General features: G+C 40.9%; 1 protein-coding gene across 1 annotated transcript in view; it reads right to left on the reverse strand.

The window, feature by feature from the left end:
* agps (alkylglycerone phosphate synthase) overlaps positions 1–14,906 on the reverse strand; it is a 160,284-nt gene that overhangs the window by 121,587 nt on the left and 23,791 nt on the right. Inside the window, exon 2 of the mRNA XM_078552025.1 lies at positions 220–309. Within this exon, the coding sequence (XP_078408151.1) occupies positions 220–309 (90 nt within the window). The remainder of the gene's footprint in view (positions 1–219; positions 310–14,906) is intronic.

The raw sequence follows: 14,906 nt of genomic DNA on the forward strand, positions 1-14,906 counted from the left end.
GCAGCAAGCATGTGCATAAATTGCATCAAAACCAGTATATCTGGTTACATGCTTATCTTCATAATCTTGGCTTATCATTGGCTAGAAATTCGGTTTCCATCCAACCAAACCCTTATTTAAAAATACGTTGCTCTCATCTTAGTTAGACAGTGTAGGAAAATAGATATAAATTTGACATGGGAATTGCTAAGCATAGCCAAATGCAAAAGAAATCCTTACCTTCTGCCTGTAAATTCACCTTGCCCTTTCTTATTAAATGTAAACTTGGAGTCATTATATCCCCATCCATTCCACTTCAGGACCTCCTGCCTGTAAATAAAGAAATTACTTTAATGTCCAAAAAATTAAATATTCAAGATTAGCTTGTTATTTAAAAACTATATTAATGCCTCTATAGATCAAGTCTAATTCGGCACCTGGCATATTTGTGGTGTACTGAGAACAGCAAAAAGGCACCTTGAATAGAAGTTTAAAATTGGTTGACTCAACAACTGATAGTTATATAACACCTTTAACACAATGCAACGTCCTAAAGTGCTTCACAGGAACATTATGAGACAAACACAAAGCCACATAAGGAGATATTAGGTCAAATGACGAAACATTTGGTTAAAGATTTTATAGACCTCCTTAAAGGAGGCAAGCAAGGTAGAGAGTTCGAGGTGTAGGGAGCAAATTCCAGAACTTGGGACCTAAGGCAACTGAAGGCATGACCACCAATGGTGGAGCAATTATAATCAGGGATGCTCAAGGGCCAGAATTAGACGACAGATAACTTGGAGGCTAGAGAAGATTAAGAGATAGTAAGGGGGTGAAACCATGGATAGATTTGAAAACAAAGATGAGAATTTTAGAATCAAGACACTACTTGACTGGGGGCCAATGTAGGTCAACGAGCACAGAAGTGATGGGTAAACAGGACTTGGTGCAAGTTTAAGAAATGGGCAGCAAAATTAAGCTTCAAACTGATAGAATGTGGAAAACCAGTCAGGAATGAGTTGAAATAGTTGAGTCTAGAGGTAGTGAAGACATGAATGAGGGTTTCAGCAGCAGATTAGCTGAAGCGAAGGTGTCATTACAGAGGTGGAAATAGGCAGTCATGGGGATGGCACAAATATGCGTTTGGAAGCTCATCTCTGGGTCAAATCTGACACCAAAGTTGCAAACTGACTGGCTTAATCGCAGACTGTTGCCAGGGAGAGGGATGGAGTTGGTAACTGGGGAATGGAGTTTGGAGCGGAGATCAAAACAATGCCTTAAGTATCCAACTTAAGATAATAATTTAACAATGCGTATCACCAACATAGGCAAGACAGAGTCAAAATGGTTCAAATTCCTTCAAACAACTAATCACGACTCATAAAAACAGAAAATGCTAGTAAACCTCGGCAGGTCTGGCAGCATCTGTGGAGACGTTTTACCAGCATTTTCTGTTTTTATTTCAGATTTCCAGCATCTGCAGTATTTTGCTTTTAATCACTACTCATATATCAGCAAAGTTCTTTCCATTGGACTAACTTTGAGTTCTCATCTTAATTGGAGGAAATTCCTGCTCACCTCCTACCGAATGTCAAGAGAAGCAGTCTGATAAGTTAGCAGCAGTGGAGGAGTCAAGACAGGTTTTTTTTTAACGCTTTCATGGGATGTGGACGTCGCTGGCAAGGCCTAATTGCCCTTGAATTAAGAGAAAATCATATTGCTGTGATATACAAGCCAGACCAGGTAAGGAGGGCATATTTCCTTCCCTTTCTGGTGAAACAGAGAAAAAAAAAAGATTTTTTTTTAAAATGACAATCGATGATAGTTCCATGGTCACCAATACTGAGATTAGCTTTTCATTCCAGAATTTAAATTCAACCATTAGCTATGGTGGGATTTGAACCCATGTCTCCAGATCATTAACCTGCGCTCCTGGATTACTAGTTCAGTGACATTTACCACTACACCACCGTCTCCCAAGGTAGAGCTGGACATCACTAGCATACATGTGGAAACTTATGCTTGCTTTCAGATGATGTGATTAAGAAGCAGCCTGCCGATGAGAAATAGGAGAAGTCCAAGGATAGATCTTTGGCGGGCTCCAGAGGCAACAACTCAGATCAATGGGTTTGGTTTGTGATGGTAAAGAAAAGAAGCCTTTGTAACATAAGTTACAATTTAAAAAAAAATCAAATTCTCAGTCCTACTGCTAGATTGTATTATTTACAAAATGAGGAAATCTAGATTTAACTTTGATTACATTGAATATGCATTACAGTAGAATGTAATATAAAAGCTCTCCAAACAAAATTTGCGTTTTATATTTAAAGTTAATTCACTTTTATTATTTATGGAACTTGGGCAAAATATTAGTGTGGTTCACTATGTCCTCCACACTTCTCCAAAATGGCATGATCTAGTGTCGAAGATGCCAAAACACCAAAGTATCCAACTTAAACTAACAATTTAACATTGTGTAATATTGTTTATCACTGACATGGGCGAGACAGAGTCAAAATAGTTCAAATTCCTTCACACAACCAATGCTCACAAATAAGCTAAGTTCTTTACACTGGATATACTTAGAGTTCTCAATTTGCCATCTCAAGCAGTTCACATAGAAATTTTACATCTGATTTGTGAGGGGACTAAGACCTCACCCTGTATATTTTTTTATATAAAATTCACATAGATAGCCTCATGGTTATTTCTGAATTTTTAAAAACCGGACAAAAACCTTTTAAAATGGCTGAAGCTATGTCTGTCTGTGACCCTCGAACGAAAGGAGCTATCATGGCAGTATTGCAGAACCTTGCACGTCATCATCACTGAAGAGATACTAACAACCCCTGGTGGGCTCCAGAGACCAAATTCAAAGAGAGCTATACAAAGGCCATCTGCATTTCATAAGCCAAGTTGGCCTACCAGAGTCTTTTCGGCTGCTAGGACAAAGGACCTCACAAACTTCTTTTCAAGTCTTAATGGGTGAAATAATTAATTATCTTGGGCACACAGACAAGGGATACACATTCCTTGTCAAAGACAATGTAAAGAGGTGGGAGTCATGTGACATGAACCCCTCGCTAGTAGAACCAGTTATACTGCCTTGCTGTAGTGCAAGCTCAGTCTTCCATTTTACCATTTACAAGCAGCCTCTCAGAAAAAGGGGCTCTGCCCAGATTGAATATCTGGCCTCATCTACACTGTTTCTGCTGGAACTTCTGTAGCATCACCTACAAGACGGATTCATCTCTGCATGCCTATCTTATCGTATGGAGTGAACTCCACTGGAAAAGTGAATTCCACAGCATCGGTTTTCAGCCTGCTAAACTCCCTGAAGGAATACCTCATTGGACTTCAATTTTGGACTCTGAACCCATGTAAATCATAATTCTTTTCTCTGTGGTCTTTGCCTTGTAAATCTTTCTTTTCTCCATCCATCTTTTACTGTATGAGTGCACTGGAGGCAACGTGGTGTTCCTCCTCTGCAGTTTGAGAGGGTCCAAATAAATTAACCCTTTGAGCTCATCCTATCTCAAGTTTGCTGTAGGGTGATTAATAGAAAACTGGATCACACCAAAACTGTGGGGCTGAGAAATATGCCACTGCTTATAAAGGGGAAAGCAAATCAAAACACCTTTCAGTTTATGGACAGGTGGGCAGGAGGAGCATTCAAAGCTGCTTAACTTCACCCTCCTCCTGTCTGTAAGAGATTTTGTTATGGGGAGACTCCAGATAGAGTCTAGTAGCTTCCTCACAGGAGATGGGGAAGAAAAAATGTCACAGAAGGTAAAAAAGGCTTGGGATGGGGGGAGGTGGGGGGGCGGGAGAAGGAGGAAAGAATAGGTTTCAATTCAAAGCTGAAAGTAACAGCCATAATTATTTTTTATTTTACCCTTTTTACTGATAGTTTTGATCACTCACTTAAAATTAGCTAAAGTTTGAGATTTTATTTTGCCTTTGTATATCACTTTTTAATTTTGTGGTAATCAGCTGGCATCTTTTGCACTGCAGGAAGTAGCAAAAATCATGCAACTTTGAAACTAACTAGAACAGGCTTGTCCAACGTACACAGAACGCAGGCCACATTCTATACGGCCCCCAGAGCTAGTTTTCAAAATTCCAGTCAAACAGGTAAGTTTGAATGGAAGATTCTGCATGGAGCTGCTCCTCCAGTCACAGGTTCAATATCAGTAGGAGAGAAACAGCCTATCAGCAGCAAACGCAGGAGAGAAACAATCTGTGATTGGAGGAGCAGCAAACACCAACAGCAGTGAGTTTGAAGCCCAGGGAGCGTGGACAAGGGAGCGGAGGTGCTGGGTCCTGGAGCGCGGCTCAAGCAATGAGGCACCTGGTATGGGGCTCAGGCAAGTTCAAGTGGGGGTCCATGCAAGCTGAAGCAAAACACGAGGCAGCAGAAGCAGTGCCCAATGGCACCTGAGAAAGTGGGTGTCAGGAGGGGGCGCGGGCCTGAGGGTGGCAGGGAGCGAGAGTGCGGGGGCGGAGGGCACACACACACACGCGCACGCCCTTTGAGTGAGAAAAATTCTGAAATGGGGCCGCTAGGCGAAAAGGTTGGACAAGCCGGAACTAGAGCTTCACATACAATTTCGCAAGACATACTTTTGCTCCAGAGAAAATGGTTATCATCAAAATGATCTTAGCTTGCTACCATAGAAGTTATACAGGTTTAGCAGCCTTTCTTCGCAAGGATGTAGCTAAAACATGGCAATGAGGAAATCAGAACACGGCAGCTATGACAAATTATTTTCACGAGGTCCATCGGTAGAATGCCAATGAAATGAAACTATTTTTATGCTACAATGAATAGCCATTGAATTCATATCTACAGTACCTGGAAAGCCTCAACTTATTTAGAATGACTGTTCAGAATCAGACTAACCCATCTTTCCCACATTGATTGAATAGCAATATTAAAGTATGCACACGTGCAACACCTGTGGAAGATCATGGATGACAATCTTCTGAAGTTTTTTTGAATTTCACTGCTATAACTTCAACATGCAGCACTGCTTATAACATCTGCCTCACAGCTGGAGAGAGGATACATGCTAATAAGTAGTGGATTACTGAAAACACACCAGTGAATAATAAATGGTTGTGTTTCTGTGTTTTTATTCTCAGTAAAGCACCACTGTACTTGATGTATTCATAATATCTTTTGGCACCTATCTTTAAAATATTTATTGCCCTGAAAGTTTGGATGTTTCCAGTACCATCCTCATCAATGCAGCTACAGCTTTGAGGACACCATCAAAACTTTGACGACTGGCATTCATACTATCTTGAGCTAAGAAGCAAGATTGACTGGGTTCCACTGTTCATCTCAATAAGCGCCGAAGAATGGAAAGGAAGGGACCAAGTCTGAAAAAAATAGATAAGAATAACCAGCAGTACAGGGTTGGGCCAAGTCCCACTATCTCTGAAGAATATTTGCACCTACTATGAAAAGCTTTAGCAAACCCCTCTTTCCCCCACCCATATTACATAAAATGTTAACACCTTATGGAAAACAAACAATAAATATTTTAAAATTTAATGTGTGGTTAGGGTCACTTTTGACTAAAGATTACTAGTGGACAAGTAACACCAGTCTTGCATCATAACTGTGCCTCAGAAATCAGCAAGAATTTGAAATAAACATATCGAGTCTACAGGAAGTATAATGGCCAAATCTTCAGAATAACATGTCAAATTTTCAACACAATATATCAAATTGTAGTACAATATTTAACATACAATGCTATTTTCAAAAAATAACTTATGCTAATGTGCCTGGTTTGTTATCAGGTCATCTACTAGATACAAGACTAGAAACTATCAAGCTGAAGAAAGAATGGGCTTTAGTCTTTGCTTTTCTTACCCTTTACTAACTTACACTCCGTTGCTCTGCTTTTTACTAATATTCAAAATTAAGTAAATTGCTGGAATAATGTACCGAATGAATTAACCTCCAGTTATTGATCTCCTATGACCTTGCTCATTACTGAAAAATTTAGGGGTTAGTAACAAGGGATTAAGCACTTTCTGGTGTATTTGTCTTACAAAAGCATACCCCTTAGTATATCTAAATATGCTGTTGGGCTCTGATGTCCATCTTACTCGAATGACATTTGTTGAGAGCTTCAGAAGCAGAGCTCTGGAATTAAGTGAAATTAGAGGGAGGAGTTTAAATATATAACTACATTTTCTGTTCTTCACAACGTACAGAATAAACATTAAGCAAGCAAAGTACGCAAAAACATGAAAACAGATGAGGGAGCTCAAGTTGTTTGGCATCATAGCCTCATTTCTGGATCTCTGACTTTGTATTCTTTTAAATGCTTTCATTGTAAATTTTAGTTTTAGACATGGAAAAAAAAAATCAAACTGGAGTTTTAGCTTTGCATATTTTTGTTCTAGTTAACAATTTATTTTTAACAATTGTGAAAATTTGTACACTTCTCACAACTGAGAACTTCACATGAAAAATGTAGACATTACAATAGTATGAGTCAGCCCAAGACAGTGGTCAGGGAGGTGGATGTCAAGGAAACAGCGCTTGTCGTAAGACCAAAGACAATGTAAATACTGAAGCCAATGTTTACTTAGCCTTTAATTTGAGTAAAAATTGTGGCTAATCCAGGACTGAATATTGGACAAGCAGTGGAACAACACAGAGGCTCGCACATAAATAGTAGTAGTGTTGCCAAAATTCACATTTCCCAAAGAAGTCCAAAATGGGAGCCTTGACATGGTACTAAACATACATACAAACATACGAAATAGGAGCAGAAGTAGGCCATTTGGACCCTCAAGCCTGCTTCACCATTTGATAAGATCATGAAAAATCATGGCTAAAGGTTTCAGGCCATTTCTAATTCCTTCAGCTTCGCTTTGGCACAGTCTTGAGACTCCCTGTAAAACTATTTTTGAGCACCCTTGAAAAATATGACAAGACAATGTCATAAAAGCCACTCGGATGAAGTGTACCAGAGAGCAAACCCAGCAGGGGTCAACCTTTATGAAGTTAGGAAAGAAATTAGCAAAAGGAAAAGGAAGCAAAGTTTAAAAATAAAAAACAAACATTTCTAAAAAAAAACTTGATATGACTTGAATCAGAGCTTATTGTGCTCAAAAGTATTGCTGTCTCATTTGTGCTCAATATCGCAATGAAAATGACATCTATCTGTTCCCTGAACTACTGTAAAACCATATTTGGATCTCAGTTCACTACATACACATTATAACAGATTAAAAAACCTGAATCAGTACCATATCCTGGTTAAACTTTGTAAAGACTCATGAAGGTTAAGGGTTAGCAGTCAGGGGCTTAACAGCGTAATTCAATATGCTGCTCTGACAGCCAACAGCAGTTTGGTTACTGCCATAAATTTATAACTAGATATTTCTTATTCTTTACAACTATTCCTTAATTTAAAAATAAACGTGAACAAAACTACATTCGTTAAGCAAAGAACGTAAAAACGTGAAAACAGATGAGGGAGCTTGGCATCATAGCATTGTATTTCTGGCAGAATATAAAGAAATTCCAGTTAATAGTGCGCAAGAGAGTTTTTTCCTTCGAGTCTTTTCAAAAGTTCCAGGTTTCCATGAAGGTTTTAGGAAATCGCGGCCATTTGTAAAAATAATCCATCGTCTGTTGGGATAAGATGCTGTGTGCTCACACAACAGTATCCAGGCAAAATTATAAATCAAACTAATGTTTCCCTGCTTTCCAAGAATTAAGGAGGAGATGCTATTTGATAATAAATCATTAATTGTATAGTGCTTTAACACAAAACATTCCAGGGCACTTCAAGGAGGCAAAAATAATGAAATATCAAGGACTAATGGGAGAATATTCAGGTGCAAAAGCGAAAGTAATTTCAAATTTTACGAATGACAACAAATTGTTGGTTATAGTTAACAAAGGAAGGATGCAATACTATATAAGACAATATTACTAAACGTGCAGAATTGGCGAGTAACTGGTGAATTCATTTCAATATAGGTTGTACATTTTGATAGAAAGAACGTGGCCACATACTGCTTGGATAATAAGAGGCTAAATGGGGTAAGGAAGGAAAGGGATCCAGCAGTTCACATTCACAAATCACTAAAATTAGCAACACAAGTTAATAAAGGCCACAAAAAAAAAAAAGCACCCGTGTTCATTTCTAGAGGTTTTCAATTGAAAAGCAGATGTGTTAAACTTGTATCGAACCATGATTAGGCCGCACATGGATTACTGTGTTCTGGTCTCCATATAATAAAAACAATGGAAAGGCACTACAGAAGATCAGAAAATTTACAAGGATGACACCAAAACCTAAGGGTTATAACTATCAGAAAAGGGTGAAGAGGCAGCGGCTCTTTTTTCTAGAAAAAAGAGAGAAGGCTGAGAGATGGTTTTTTAAAAATTCATTCATGGGGTGTGGGTGTCGCTGGCTAGGCCAGCATTTATTGCCTATACCCAATTGCCCTCGAGAAGATGGTGATGAGCTGCATTCTTGAACCGGTGCAGTCCATGTGGAGAAAGGACATAAACGGTGCTGTTGGGGAGGGAGCTCCAGGATTTTAACCCAGCAACACTGAAGGAATGGCGATATATTTCCAAGTCAGGGTGGTGTGTGGCTTGGAGGAGAACTTCCAGGTGGTGGTGTTCCCATGTGCCTAATAGCCTTGTCCTTCTAGGTGGTGGTGGTCGTGGGTTTGGAAGGTGCCGTCCAAGGAGAGCAAGGGGAGACGGTGGCGTAATGGCATTGTCACTGGACTGGTAATCCAGAGACCCAAGGCAATGCTCCGAGGGCCATGGCAGATGGTGGGATTCGAACCCAGAATTAGAATCCAATAAGAATCTGTAATTAAAGTCTAATGATGATCACGAAACCAGTCATTTGTCGTAAAATGTCCTTTAGAGAAGGAAATCTGCCATCCTCACCTGGTCTGGCCTACATGTGACTCTAGATCTGCAATAATGCCCTTCAAAATGGCCCAGCAAGCCACTCAGTTGTGTCAAACTGCTAAAGAGTCAATCAAAAGGAATGAAACCAGACGGACCACCCGGCATTGACCTAGGCACCGGAAATGGCGACAGCCCTGCAAAGTCCTCCTTACTAACATTTGGCCTGTGCCAAAATTGGGCGAGCTGTCTCACAAGACTAGTCAAACAGTCTGTCATAGTCATGCTCATGGAATCATACCTTACAGGTATTGTGCCAGACATCTTGCCGCGCCCCTAGCCAAGCTGCTCTAGTACAGCTACAACAATGGCATCTGCCCAGCAATGTGGAAAATTGCCCAGGTATACCAAAAGTAGGACGAATCCAACCCAGCCAATTACCACCCCATCAGCCTACTCTTGATCATCAGTAAAATGATGGAAGCTCACTTTGGGTTCTTCTTCCGACATCATTATAGCCTTGCTCATGGAACTAGGACAAAACGTGAACAAAACAGTTGAACTCCAGAGGTGCATTGAAGTGACTGCCCTTGACATCAAGGCAGCATTTCACCAAGTGTGGCAACAAGGAGCCCTAGCAAACTGGAATCAATGGGAATCAGGGGGCAAACTCTCCATTGGTTGGAGTCATACCTAGCACAAAGGAAGATAGATGTGGTTGTTGGAGGTCAGTCATCTCAATTCCAGGACATCACTGCAGGAGTTCCTCGACATCGCTGCAGAAGTCATCAGGGTAGTGTCCTAGGCCCAACCATCTTCAATTGCTTCATCAATGACCTTCGTTCCATCATAAGGTCAGAAGTAGGGATGTTCGCTGATGATTGCAACAATGTTCAGCATCATTTGCAACTCCTCAGATACTGAAGCAGTCCATGTCCAAATGCAGCAAGACCTGGACAATATCCAGGCTTGGGCTGACATGGCACATAACATTCACGCCATCATCTCCAAAAAGAGAGAATCTAACCATCACCCCTTGATGTTCAATGGCATTACCATTACTGAATCCCCCACTCTCAAAATCCTGGGGGGTTACCATTGACCAGAAACTGAACTGGACTAGCCATATAAATATTGTGGCTACAAGAGCAGGTCAGAAGCTAGGAATCCTGCAACGAGTAACTCATCTCCTGACTCCCCAAAGCCTGTCCACCATCTACATGGTACAAGTTAGGAGTGTGACGGAATACTCCCCACTTGCCTGGATGAGTGCAGCTCCCACAACACTCAAGAAACTCGACACCATCCAGGACAGAGCAGCCCACTTGATGGGCACCACATCCACAAACATTCACTCCCTCCACTACCGACACACAATAGCAGCATGTGTACCATCCACAAGGTGCACTGCAGGAATTCACCAAGACTCCTGAGACAGCACCTCCCAAACCCACGACCACTACCACCTAGAATGACAAGGGCAGCAGAAGATGGGAACACAGCCACCTGGAGGTTCCCCTCCAAGTCACTCAACAACCTGACTTGAAAATATATCACCGCTCCTTCACTGTTGCTGGGTCAAAGTCCTGGAACTCCCTTCCTAACAGCACTGTAGGTGTACCTACACCACATGGACTACAGTGGTTCAAGGCAGCAGCTCACCACCACCTTCTCAAGGGCAACTAGGGTTGGGCAATAAATGCTGGCCCAGCCAACGAAGTCCAGATCGCGTGAAGGTATAAAAAAAAATTACCCTGTGTCTCTGGATTACTAGTCCAGTGACAATACCACTGCACCATCGCCTCCCCAACCTAATAAAGCTTTTTAAGATAATGAAAAGGTTTGATAGGGTAGACAGAAAGAAAATGTTTCCACTTGTGGAGATAGTCCAATGCTAGAAGTAGATTTCTTCTTCACTGTTAATAAAACCAATAGTGAATTCAGGAGAAACTTCTTTACCCAGAGAGTGGTCAGATTATGGAACTCGTTACCACAAGTAGTAATTCAGGCAAATATACAGATGCATTAAGGTAAAGCTGGATAAATACAAAGGAGAAAGGGATAGAAGCATAAGCTGATAGAGTTAGGAGGAGGTTCAAGTGGAGTATAATTGTTGGCATTATCCAGTTGGGAAAATGGCCCATTCCTGTGCTGCTGAGTTGAGTACCAGCTGTGCCCCTCAACTTTGTATGCATATATTTAATGTAAAAAACTTTCAAAATGGTCTTCATTATTACAATAAACGCAAAATACTGCAGATGCTGGAAATCTGAAATAAAAACAGAAAATGCTGGGAAAGCTCAGCAAGTCCGGCAGCATCTGCGGAGAGAGAAACAGAGTTAACATTTCAAGTCTGTATGGCTCTTCAGAACTAAAGACAAGTAGAAATGTAATGGATTTTATACTGCTTAAGAGGGATTGGAGCAAGTGGAGCAAAAAAGATCAGCGCTAGGTGGGACCTCATGAGTGATTGACAAAAATGTCATGGAGACAAGACAAAGGGCATGTTAATTTTAGTGTAAAGACGAAAGAAAGTGCTCATAGTGTCATAAAGGTAAGATAGCAGAATGTGTTAATAGCAGAACAAGAGTCAGCACTCTGTGAAAACACAACATAGAAACAAGTGACAAATGGCCCTGTGGGTTTGGTAAGTGGGGTGGTTGGGGAAAAGGGGAAAAAAGGATAAAACAGTATATTTTTAAAATATTAAAATAAAAATAAAACAATTGGATTGAAAAAAGGGTCAAGATAGAGGAGAGTGTTCATGGTCTGAATTCAAGGCTGCTGAATTCAATGTTAAGTCCAGAAGACTGTAAAATGCCTAATCAGAAGTCAAGGTGCTGTTCCTCCAGTTTGTGTTTGGCTTCACTGGAACATTGCAGCAGGCCAAGGACAGACATGCGGGTGTGTTATTTGTGTATTTAAATTAAAAAAAAATTTTTTTTTAAAACTCTTTTTCCCCGAACACCACCCCCCGCCTCCACCAAACCCACAGGGCCATTTGTCACTTGTTTCTATGTTGTGTTTTCACAGAGCGCTGACCCTTGTTCTGCTATTAACACATTCTGCTATCTTACATTTATGCCACTATCAGCACCTTCTTTAGTCTTTACACTATAATTAACATGCCCTTTGTCTTGTGTCCATGACATCTTTGTCAATCTCTCCTTAGCTGTCACCTATGCCTGACCTATCTTGCTCCACCTGCTCAACCCCTCTAAAACAGTGTAAAATCCATCACATTTCTACTTCTCTTTAGCTCTGAAGAGTCATACAGACTTGAAACATGAACGCTGTTTCCCTCTCCACAGATGCTACCAGACCTGCTGAGTTTTTCCAGCATTTTGTCTTTACTTCAATAATATTAGTTGGTTTCAATAGTTCATAAAAAGATGCAAAATCTAATTCCAATGGTAAATCTAAGCATTCATGCTCACCACATTGTTAAATGTTTGCTTAGACAAAGATAAACATAAACCAAATTGGTTACACTCCCAAAGAAGTGAAGTGTTGAAGTTTTAAAAAAGCAAAAGGTTTTACTGAGATGAATATGCATGCATTTTAAATAGAGTCAGAAATGCACGGGTTCATAGGCTGAGAACTGCAGACAAAATAAAGCATACGAGACTGTTGGTGTTAATTTATGGAATAGACTGCCACCCTGTGGAAATGAATGGTACAATCCTTTTACCTCCTGGCCACAGGTTCAAATCCAATCCCAACAGACTCTTTCCTCCACACACGTCTTAATTTCAATTGAGATTCAGATCCCAATCAAGTTCAAAATCAACATGAATCTATCGGACAAAACTGTCCACTGCTCAACACGAACAATCAATCCAATCCAAAAGTCACAAGGATGGCAAGTGTATTTAACTGACTGGTACAGTTGGAATTAGAGTACTTAGGCCAACAGAGCAGGAACTTAATATTGCCTCACCCTTTTATACTTGGCCTACAAGTGCACACAAGTGTGTTCATACTAAGAAGCAGAATCCCTCATCTTGTGGGGGAAAAAATGCCAACGAGCACATTTGTTGTCCAACCTTTTGATTCTAAATAAATAAATCATTGGACCAGATGTTCCAAGCAGCAGCAATGATCAACAGGCATTGCCGCAACAATCAACAATTCCTCTGATTCCAAGCCACATTTCTACTGGGATCTCCCAAGCTCGGCTTCCACGGAAACGTAGAGGGCAGTGTATTTCAGGGAACTTGAGTGGATTAGAGTTGGGGGAAGACTAGCTGCCGTATGGCATTTCTTAAAAGGTCCAGTTAGTTAATGAATAGGTGGGTGAATGGGCAGCAGGGCCGGGAGGGCAAGGCAGGCAGTCAGGTCGGGGGGTTAGATTTGGGGGAAATATTAGATTAAGTTTTAATCTTGTTAACATTTCACAGAATCACACAGCGCAGAAGAGGCCGTTCGGCCCATCGGGTCTGCACCGACACGTGATAAACACCTGACCTACCTAACTAATCCCATTTACCAGCACTTGGCCCATAGCCTTGAATGTTATGACGTGCCAAGTGCTCATCCAGGTACTTTTTAAAGGATGTGAGGCAACCCACCTCCACCACCCTCCCAGGCAGTGCATTCCAGACCGTCACCACCCTCTGGGTAAAAACATTTTTCCTCACATCCCTCCTAAACCTCCTGCCCCTCACCTTGAACTTATGTCCCCTCGTGACTGACCCTTCAACTAAGGGGAACAGCTACTTCCTATCCACCCTGTCCATGTTTCTCATTTCCTGGGTAACTATTCAGCCAAGTACTGTGCAACTGTCTGAAGTCTCTGACTCCTGCTCAGAGTCGGAGACGCTCATGCAGGGTCCCAGGAAGGAGAATTGCCCGTTGGATGTTGAAACTTCTTGGCCAATTTCCATATAGGTCCGCATGTCAGGACTTCCATAGGGTCCCAAAGTGCATCTTGTCACACATCTGGTCTCCAACAATCCAACATTGGCCCAATGTTTTAAAATTAAGTCCATCCTGGGAAGCACATTTCCCCTTAAAGAAAAAAGTAGTGCATGGAAAGTAAAACTTGGAAATTTGGTGGCTAGTTCACAGAACAACATACAACTGGATTGCCCATTGGGTTACAAGCAATACCTCTCTCTTTTAGGATTGTGATTCAAATGCAACCCAAAACGACCAGATTAAAATGATCTTCTCTCTGGTGGCCATGTGAGAGAAAAGGTTCGGCAATCTCAATCTAGTTTTCACTAGAAACAACTTCATTACAATTTGATACAAACTCAAAGACCATATGCTAATGCAAGAGACAGAAGTTTTTTCATGCTGGTGCACTAGGCTCTTTTTAGATTGTAGTTATGCACTGTTGGAAGTGGAAGGGGGCGGGGGTGGGGTAAATGTTTTACTCTATATCTATGATTGCCAACATCCAGGATTGTCCATATCCAGGATTGTCCTACAGTCTCCAAAAATTAATGATTAATCAGCAGGACCAACCTGAGAATATATGTCATCAGAGAATATTTTTAAAAATTTGTTTTAGTTATACAAATGTTGGGAAATCAGAAAGCAGTCTTTGACAAACAGTCAAGAATCACCCAAACCAGTAAAAGTCTATTCACTTTCCAATTAAAATGGGAAAACAGTGCCCCATGAGATTGAAAGTGTTAGGTGACCAATAGTGAGAGAGGAGACAGATTATGGAGAGATAAAACCTCCAGGAATACATCGAACCAGAGTTGGCAAAACTACTTATATCTAGTATGTGCTTGAAGCTAATTGTGGTTACTGAATGCAGAAAACTTCCACTTTCCCAGTGCAGTCCCCTTTACCCAGATGAGCACCGAGTAGAGGTGATGCGATGTGGGGGTATTAAGAAGGGTGGTCTGGGATGTGGGAATATTGAGGAGCAAAGGCCATTGGTTCAGGGGAAGTGGAAGGTTCTGAAATTTCTCAGTTGCAGAAGCAGAATTAAAGTATAGGCCAGGAGCCGGCAACCTATCTTACTGGAAGAGCTTTCTTTTTAAAAAAAAGTTTGCCTAAAATA

Source organism: Cetorhinus maximus, chromosome 11 (assembly GCF_964194155.1).
Source record: "Cetorhinus maximus chromosome 11, sCetMax3.hap1.1, whole genome shotgun sequence".
Taxonomy (NCBI): Eukaryota; Metazoa; Chordata; class Chondrichthyes; order Lamniformes; family Cetorhinidae; genus Cetorhinus; species Cetorhinus maximus.